The sequence below is a fragment of the Lipotes vexillifer genome, unplaced genomic scaffold (genome assembly GCF_000442215.2).
Source record: "Lipotes vexillifer unplaced genomic scaffold, Lipotes_vexillifer_v1.1 scaffold1393, whole genome shotgun sequence".
Classification (NCBI taxonomy): domain Eukaryota; kingdom Metazoa; phylum Chordata; class Mammalia; order Artiodactyla; family Lipotidae; genus Lipotes; species Lipotes vexillifer.
Genome location: NW_006792736.1, coordinates 410,610 through 421,087, shown reverse-complemented (window position 1 = coordinate 421,087; position 10,478 = coordinate 410,610). Strand labels below are relative to the sequence as shown.

General features: G+C 35.0%; 1 protein-coding gene across 1 annotated transcript in view; it reads right to left on the bottom strand.

Moving 5' to 3' along the window:
• The window catches only part of TET2 (tet methylcytosine dioxygenase 2), a 38,890-nt gene that overhangs the window by 4,191 nt on the left and 24,221 nt on the right, over nt 1-10,478 (bottom strand). The window contains exon 7 of the mRNA XM_007465888.1: nt 2,599-2,736. Coding sequence (XP_007465950.1) covers nt 2,599-2,736 — 138 coding nt within the window. The remainder of the gene's footprint in view (nt 1-2,598; nt 2,737-10,478) is intronic.

Here is a 10,478-nt window from a genome sequence, read left to right as displayed (position 1 = left end):
CCGCCCGGTCACCGGGCCACCGGCCATGGTTACCGCCACCAGGACCTTCCCAGCTATTCCTTACGTGTGTGTTTGGAGGGGCAGGGAAGAGGTAACACTTCTGAGTGTGTGTGTGTGTGTGTGTGTGTGTGTGTGTGTCTTTTCCCTTCTCAGTATTTAGATTTGTGGTGCTGGCCTACTGGACCAGATTGGTTTGTTACCATAAAACCATGATTGTCTGTTATTAATGAAAATTGCATCAAAATGTACATCAAGATAAACAAGTTCATGTTGACTTTTTTTTTTTTTTTTTGGAATCTATCAGGAACTGTTACCTGCAGTGACACTGTTCTTCACATACATTTCTGACTAAGGGAAGAAGCTTCAAAAAGAAGCTACAAGGGCTTCCCTGGTGGCGCAGTGGCTGGGAGTCCGCCTGCCGATGCAGGGGACGCGGGTTCGTGCCCCGGTCCGGGAAGATCCCACATGCCGCGGAGCGGCTGGGCCCGTGAGCCGTGGCCGCTGAGCCTGCACGTCCCGACCCCGTGCTCCGCAATGGGAGAGGCCACAACAGTGAGAGGCCCGCGTACCGCAAAAAAAAAAAAAAAAGGAAGCTACAAGTTTCCTCTACCAGATGACTTCCTCTGCTTTTGGTAACATCACATTCGCCTCATCTCATACTTTGTACACAAAGAGATTTCACATCTTTCCTCACAGCTAACTCTCCTTAACTGTGTTTAAGAAATTTCCACAGGATACCAACGTGAAATCTAAATAATGTGACATCGAAGATTTGACTGATACACAGGTAATATTTAAGTTAACACTCCTTCTACCTTTCTTTTCCCTCCTCTGTACTTTATGAAATCTAACATTGTTTCTCTTCTCACTCATTTCTCTTCTGAAAAGAAAAAAAGAAAAAAGCTACTTCTGCTGCTTTGATAATTTGATGGTACTTTATTTCTTTTGTTGGCCACAATCACATTGGCTTTGATGAAAGATTGTTTGTTGGTTTTAAAATACTAGCTTTTAGTATTTAGTGTTTTTAACTAACGGAGAAAATGCGACCACAGTTATTTAAAACCCAAGGTAATACAAAATCACTGAAAATACTCTTGAAAGGAATGTGATGATTACATTAGATTTACCTTTATAAATAAGTTTAACAGGCAATGGTATTAAAATGAGCATTTCACTTCGTACACATAAGTCTTCCCAAATCCTTGCCTCTGAGCACTTGTAACCTTTTCCCACAACTTATCCTTACTCGCTTCTACGTCTCTACTGCTGCTTTCCATTTCACCTCACAGAACCTGTGACCTATCAGAGACAAATTCCCCTTCATTCAAAAACTTTCTCATCCTCTGCCCACTCTCCATCACCTTGCTGGAGAGAAACCTGGTTATCTTCAAGACCTATTGTAGCTCCAGCTATCATTTATTTCTTCTACTTCCCAGAATCTAGCAGAGCCTCCAAATGATGAGCAGGTGTTCAATACCTGATGAGTGATGGTGTTAGATATTGTGGGTGATAAGTCTCATGTTTGTTCTCCTGAATCAGAAATCAGCAAACTAGGGCCTGTGGCCAAACTGCCTTGCAGCCTGTTTTTGTATGGCCAGTGAACTAAGGATGTTTTTTTTGCATTTCTAAAGAACTTTTTATTGAAAAAATCCCAAACAAAGAATATGACAGAGATCCTATGTGGCTTGCAAAGCTTTTAACAGAAAACTTTTCCAGCCCCTGCTCTAGACCATTAAACCAATACCTTCAATTTTGTTTCTCAACAAAAATTTCACACCAGATTCCTCAAATTAATTCCACTACTGCCTACTATCTCTCTGAATTCTTTTCTACACTATAATTTAACTATAGTGCCTGCCTTCTATTTTCCATGTTAGGTCTCATTGGTCATCTTCCTCAATTACACCTGTATCCATGTTGATAATGCATTAGGTTGATTAATTTATAGTTTCTGTACTTGAGCTTTTTCATTCTTTATCTCCACTCCGAGTCATCTCTTTAGGTGCAAGGCCACACCCTGGGTTTTGATGGTATGCAACATTGCTCCCCCCTAAGATGGATCCATTTTCTCCCCTTATCAAAGCCTTCAAATACAAGGACCAATCCATTTTACCCACTGTAATATGTAGTTACAATGGGTTCTTTTGCACTTTGAACCTTCTGTAGTAGTTGGTGTGACATCGACGATGCATTTTTCATTTATACTTTTCTCTGCAAGCTGGACTGGTACCTTAGCTCGTATATGGCTTTTTGCTTAACTGATTATAACCTACTAGATATCTGACAGTGAATTCTGAAAGAATTTTTTTGGGCATCTGATTGTAGCTGGTGAGGCTTAGTCACTGGTTTAGATTAGCACCAAGAATTTCCATGATTTTCACAGGTTTGTCAATACAGTTTTCCACTGATGTGACATGCCAACCTGTTATGAGAGTACTAGTTATGCAAAACAAGGTCACTTTGCAATAGCAATCATTCATGAAAACACTGTTCTCTGCAGGGACACCGGCAGAAAACATATTACTCTAAATGCTGCTAACTTCCAGTCCTCTACTCTTCAACAGGACATGCTGCTAACCTCTCCTCAGCACCACTTACCAATGTGCTGCCATTCTGCATGTTGTGCAAGTCTCTATGGGCATGAGCACAGAAGTCCAAACATGCAGTGACCCCTGAGAATGGACGGCCTTCCTTCAGACCCAGACGGCACTCTGGTGCTCTGTGTTCATATTCAATCTGAAATATAGAAGCGAGTGTGTGACTGGGGAAGTACTTAGGCATTTCAAATTTTTAGGCACACATTTGACAAAAAAGTACAGGACCTGTGTACTGAGCAGGTCAAAAAGGTTCCTTGGTATTATACTTTATATCCCCCAATACAATGGAATGACACAAAATAGAGCAAATGCCTTGACACAGTAGTTATTTAACAGTGTTACTGAGATATAATTGACTTACACTTTATATGCTGTTTATTGTACAATCTGATTATATATATATACACACACATACATATACATACATGAAACCACTACCACAATCAAAATAATGTACATATCTATCATTCCCAAAAGTTTCCTCACGCCTCTTTATAATTCATGCTTCCCACTTTGTTCCCAGGCATCTACTGATCTGCTTTCTGTCACTAGAGATTATTGTAGTTTGCATTTTCTAGAATTTTACATAAATAAATCCATTTTGAGTTGATTTTTACATAGGGTGTGAGATTAAGAGTCAAAGAATTTTTTTCCATATGCATATCCAACTGTTCAAACACTGCTGGGTAAAAAGTTTACACTTATCTCATTGAATTGCCTTTGTTGAAAATCAATCGACCATACATGTTGAATCTATTTCCAGACTCTCTATTCTGATCTTTTGTTATGTAATGGTGTGCTGGTGTGTGTGTGTATTATGTGTGTATATGCCAATAATCAACTGTCTTGATTACTAGTAACTGTGGATTTGTAGTAAATCTTGAAATCAGGGAGTATAGGTATTCAAATTCTGTTCTTTAAAAAAAAGTCTGTGACTATTACAGGTTCTTTACATTTCTATTTATTTTAGAATCACCTTGTCAATTCCTTGAGAACACCTGGTGAGATTTTGATAGGTCATGTACTGAATCCATTGATTAATTTGGGGAAAACTGAAATCTTAATAATACTTAGTCTTGCAATCCATGAACATGGTATATTGTTCCAGTTATTTAGGTCTTTTATAATTTCTCTCAGAAATGTTTTGTAGTTTTCAGTGCACAGGTCTCGTGCATTTTTGTCAGATATATATTAAGAATTTCATATTTTTGATGCTATTTTAATTGTTATTGGTTTTCATTTCAATTTTTAATGGTTTATTGCTAGTATACAGAAATACAATCGATTTTTGTATTTTGCAACTGTGCTAAACCATTTATTAGTTCTAGGAAGTTTTTTGGTAGACTCTTTGGGACTTTCCACACACATGTTGTCTGCAAATAAGGATAGTTTTATTTCTTCATATTCAATCTGTATCCTTTTTATTTTCTTTTTCTTGCCTATTTCATGGTCTAAAATTTCCAGTTAGATGTTCAATAGAATAAGATACAAGGATATATTATACAGCACAAGGAATATAGCCAACATTTTATAATAATTATAAATGGAGTATAATCTTTAACAATTGTGAATCATTATGTTGTACATGTGAAACATATAATATTGCAAATCAACTATACCTCAATTTAAAAAATCAGGCTGTCACAAAAAGCTTGTTGGCAAGATGAGAACTATTCTTGAAAACATCCCTTGAATTTTCTTAAGCAAACATTCATTTGATAAAGAGTAAAAAGTATTTATTTTTATTATTGTATGACAATTGTATATTAAACTTCTGTTTATAAATATGGCACAGAGAACATCTTCAACAAATAGTAAAACCTACTTGAGAAGTTAAAAAAAACAAAGATGTTAACTAGAAGTGGTGAGAATGGACATGCTTTTCTTGTTCCCAGTGTATAATGTGTTTTTAAAAAAATTTTAGCTTGCCATTTACTGAGTCTTCACAGATGGCAAAGCCTACCTTAGGTAACAGGCATGATCCCATCACAATAAGATAGCATTAAAAAGTTTCATGTCACAAAATGGAGCAAAGAAATTACAGTTCCACCTATAGCTGAGCAAGTTAAGGAATGAACTACCTCTTCAACTTGCTGCTTTACCATAAAAACACTAAACGCTTTAGTTCTTTCACCATTACGTGTGATGTTAGTTTTAGGTTTTTAATCTATGCCCTTTATCAGGCCGAGAAAGTTTCCTTCTATAGATGTTAAATTTTGTCAAATGCTTTTTTCTCTGTCTATTGAGATAGTTTTCCCCATTATGTTGGTTAATATGGTGAATCACATTGATTGATCTTTGAGTGTTAAATGAACCAGCTGCTCCTGAAATAAACTCCATTTGATCATAATATATTATCCCTTTTACACATCGTTGGATGTATTTAGATGAAATTTTCTTAAGAATTTTCACATCAATATTCATGAAGATCATTGGACTTTATTTTTTCTTTAATGCCCTTGTCTGATTTTAGTACCAGGATATTTCCAGCCTTATAGAATGAGTTGGGAAGTATTTACTCCTTTGCTACTGTCTAGAAGAGTTTCCATTGAACTATTCTTTCTTTCTTAAATAATGAGTGAAATTTGGAAGGGAAATCATCTGGGCCTGGAGTTTTCTTTTTGGGAAAGTTTTTAATTACCAATTCTATTTTTAAATAGATATAGGACTATTCATGGTACTTTTTCTTTAGTAAGCTTCAGTAATTTGTGCCTTTCAAGGACTCTGCCCATTTCATCTAAGTCATTTAATTTATTTTCATAAAGTTTTAATAATGTTTTCATTATTATTCTTTTACTGTCTGTAGGATATGTAATGGTGTCTCATCTTTAATTCTTGATATTGACAATTTGTACCTTCTCATTTGTTCTTGAACAAACTGACTAAAAGTACTAGCTTTTGGTTTCACCGATATATTCTGTTTTCTGTATTCTATTTCATTGATTTCTGTTCTTACCTTTAGTTTTTCCTTCCTTCTGCCTTTTATATGGCTAAAGTTGCTCTTTTTCCAAGCTTCATAGGATATAAACATAGATCACTGATTCGAGACTTTATATAACATTTCTGATATAAATGTTCAATGCTATAAATCTTTCTCTAAGTAGGCTTCATAGCTACATCCCACAAATTTCAATGTCACATCTTCATTTTCATTCAGTTTGAAATACTTTCTCCCTTGTGATTTATTCTTTGGCCCATAGGTCATTTAGAAATAAGTCGCTAAGTTTCCAGATATTTAGGGATTTTGTAGGTATCCTTCTGGTACAGATTTTCAATTTAATTTCATTGTGATCAGAGAACATATTTTGTGGCTTTTAAATTTATCAATACTTGTTTCATGACCCAGAATATAAACTATCTTGGTAAATCATCCTTGTATATTTGAAAATAATGTTAATTCTGTGATTGCATGGGGAGTTCTATACATAACATCAATTTCGTTAAAAGTGTTGTTCAAGTCTTCTGTCCCCTTACTAATTTTATGTCTACTTGTTCTAATGGTTTGAGAGAGATATATTGAAAACTGACTGTATCTGTAGCTTTGTTTTTAGTTGTATCAGTTTTTGTTTAATAAAATTTAAAGCTATTACTAGATACATAGGATTATCACATTCTCTTGCTAAACTGACCTTTTTATCATTATAAAATGATCCTCTTTATAATATTCTTTGCTATAAAATCTACTTTGCTATTAATATCACTCCAGCTTGCTTTTGATTGACATTAGCACAGTATTTCTTTTTCTTTTTTTTTTCTGCGGTACGCGGGCCTCTCACTGTTGTGGCCTCTCCCGTTGCAGAGCACAGGCTCCGGACACACAGGCTCAGTGGCCATGGCTCACGGGCCTAGACGCTCTGCGGCATGTGGGATCTTCCCAGACCGGGGCACGAACCTGTGTCCCCTGCATCGGCAGGCGGACTCTCAACCACTGCGCCACCAGGGAAGCCCAAGCACGTTATTTCTTGGTTCTTGCTTTTTTAAATATCACAATTGTTCTGTATCAATGTGATTATTCAATATCACAAGCTCTGCCTTTTAATTGGGAGTGTTAAAAAAAATTTATATTTAATGTGGTTTTTGATATGGCTGGGATTAAATATACCATTTGCTATTTGTTTTGTATTTGTTTTAGTTTTCTTTTAGTTCCATATTTTAAAATGTTTTGGAATTCCATTCTCATCTCTTTACTGGGGGATTAGTTATACATTTTTTGTTAGTGGCTGCCTGCTTTAAGGTTTACAGTGTAGTGTACAGTCTATATTCAAGTAATATACCATTCCATCCATATATAACATAAGAATCTTACAACAGTATACTTCCAATCCCCAAGCCTCTGTGCTACTTTTACATATAAACCTTAAATTACATTTTTAATATATTTTAAAATAACAAACTATCTTGTAAAGAAATTTTTTTAATAAGGGAAAAAAGTCTTTTTACTCGCATATCTACTATTTATGATGTTTTCATTACTTTTTGCCAAACCAGATTTCTATCGTATCATTTTTCTTTCTATCATCAGAGGGCTTCCTTTAACATTTTTGAAGTTTTAGTCTGCCGGTGGTGGTAAGTTATTTATTTCAGCTTTTGTGTGCCTGAAAAAAAAAATCTTTATTTTTGCCTTCACTTTTGAGAGTTGTTTTTACTGGTTATAGATTTCTAGATTGATAGTCTGTTTTTTTTTTTTTCTTTCTGTACTTTAAGGATGTTTTTCCTCTTTTTTCTTGCATCTTTCTCAGACTTTGTCTTGTGTGTCTATTATCCATTTTTTCCCTATAAGTAATGTCTTTTTCCCCCATCTACTTTTCACATTTTCTCTTAATCAATCACTGTAAGCAAATTGATTTTAATGTGATTTTATATAGTTTCTTCATATCTCCCCCCGCCACCCCCGCCCACCATTTGGGGCTTGCTGAGCTTCTGGGATCAATGGGTTTATAGTTTTGAACAAATTTGAAAAATAATTGGCCATTATACTTAAAGATATTTTTCTGTCCTCCTTTTGGGACTCTAATTACACATATATTAGTGTAATAATATTGTGCGATGCCGTGATCTAGTTAGCTTTATTCTGTTCCTTGAATAAAAATGTATACAAAATCTAGCTGGTCCTGAGACTCATGCCATCTCATAAGAAATACCATGCAGGGATCTGTGAATGGATTACTGGAAATTTGTCTCTGTGTCTGGAAGACAGTTCTAAGTGCATGGCTTTCTGATGGTGTAAATCTGTGCTGTTCAATACGGCAGCTACTAGCCACATGTAGCAATTTAAATTTAAATTAATTAAAAAGTTCATTAACTCAGTTGCACTAACCACTTATCAAGTGTTCAGTAACCACATGTGGCTAGTAACTACCGTTCTGAACAGTGTAGACAGAAAATATTTCCACTGTCAAAGAAAGTTTTCTTGGTTTAAAATGTCATCTCCACACATGACGAGAGCACATGATTTTGAGATTTGAGCCTGCTAATTCAGTCCTAAAGTTTAATGGTAAGATAACCATAGAAAAGATAGAGAAATATACTCTACTGGATAGACTTAAAGGATATTTAAGTTAAGAAAACCTATAATCTAATTCCATGGAGCTGACAAGAAATGCTGTGAAGACCTAATGAAGCTTAACTTCAGCAGTAAGTCTTTATGAAATCAAGGAATAAAGCAAAGAAGAACATTCATATATGAGAAATAAAGGTACTATATTCAGTAGGGGGAAGGAGGCAAATACCAAACAGTAGACTTCCACAGCACCTATAACCTTGATGTGTTATGTATACTGTAGGAAAAGATCACATGGCTGTTTTCTGGGGTCTCTAAACCATGTTAAGACATACGGATAAACTTTCCAGTAGTACCTACCATGCAATATAAAAAACACCTTATTTGTTCTTAGCCATTAGTTGATTTAGTTTATATAGACATTACATTTATTTTGAAATGTATGAATGTATGTATGTATTTAAATTTTATTTTATTGTGGTAAGAACACTTAACATGAGAGCTACACTTTTAACAAATTTTTAAATGTACATTATCGTTGACTATAGGTACAATTGTACAGCAGATCTTAGACCTTATTCATCTTGCTTAACTGAAACTTCATGCCAATTGTTTAGTATATCTATCTACACATTTACTCATATACAAATATTAAAACACATCTAAGGAATTATACCTAATCATCTTGTTCTAACTTAAAGACTTGAGGTACCTTCATATTTTAGATATTCCAGGTTCAGGAAATGCATAAAATACTCCAAACAAAAAGTTATAGTGTAGAATATAAATGCTTAGATAATCAAGTTTGTATGAGACAGTCTATAATAGGAATCAAAGGAGTAAGAACATCAATGCTTGTTGTTCTGTCCCTTTCCCCAGTTAAAGCCATTTGATTAATAGCCCCTATAAAAAATTCACTCAACAGAAAATGGCCAAACTTGAAATCTAGCAACATAGACTCAATTTATTTTCTTTTTATAGCTTGATTTATTATTTTTCTCACCAGAGTTATTTTACAACAGTAGCAAACCATTCCTTATACTTTTCTGTGACACTGATTAAAATAGGTAAAGTTGTAAAAATAACAATATTAATCCCACTGTTTGTTATTGATAGCATTTAAAATAATTTTCATAGACATTAACATATATCTCTAAATATCTAGGTTGTGACATAAAACAACTTATAAAGAGACAGTCATTATTAAAGTTGCCTCCTTTGCTCCCACTTAAAAAAAAAAAAGAAAAACTTAAAAAAAAAAGAATTGAGGTTTGGGGAAAATGTTAAAGTCCACATTGGAAACAAGAATAGCTAAATTGTTGACTAAAATTGGTGCCCTGTCTGTCTCTGCTATGTAGACTAATCTAGTCCCCTTAGAGTCTTTAACATTATTAAGTAAATGACAATGTTTGCAAAATGTGTCACACTTCACGCTTTCCCGTATCCATACTTCTGTGTACTCTGTTCTGAATACCTTCTCATCACCTCAAGCTTTCCTCCATCTATCAATCTTCCTCTTCCTCTTAAATCTTTAACCTCTCCTATTCCATTGCTCCCTCTCCTATTCCATTGCTCCTACCCCCAGTCCTTCCTTCACTGGTTTCTCTTCCCCCACTCACCCCTAAAATGTTAAATATTAAAATCATTAGCCCCTTCTCCTCTTTGTAATCTTCACTCTGAAAAATTGTATTTACTACTAACTACTTCCTGCATTTTGATAACTCCCAAATCACAGTGCTAACCTGGATTTTTCTCCCGATTTTTCTTTTAATTATCCTAGAAGTATGTCGAACCTAGCATGTCCAAAATGAAATTTGTCATCTTCTCCTTATCTCCTCCAAACTTACTTTTCCTCACTGATTCCTAATACTAATACAACCACCTGTACAAGCCAGAAATTTGGTGGACGCTCAAATTCTCTTTTGCTCGTTCTCAAATCTGACTGGTCACTAAGTTTATAAGTTCCACCAAATATTTCACATACTTATTTCATTTTCTCTATCACTACTGCTATTTCGTTAAATTAGGACCTTAACGTCTCTTGCCCAGTGATTGCTATAGCTTACTTCTCTAATTTAATCTTCTATAATCTAAGCTGTATTTCATTTATTTGGCTTGAGTGACCTTTTCAAGTTAAATCACTTCACCCTCACCATCCCCAATATACACTTAGAACACCCCAGTGGTAGGCCTCTTACCTATAAGATAAAGTTCAAAGATCTTTGTATGGCCTCCAAGGCCATTTGTGACCTTACATCTCTACTTTCAGGGAGAACCTTTTTGTTCCTTCAGAAATATGCATACTTCTATCCCAGCTGTTATCATGTTTTTCTATAGCTGGCATTTTACATATCTCTGTCTCCTCTAAGGAAGGAGTTTTG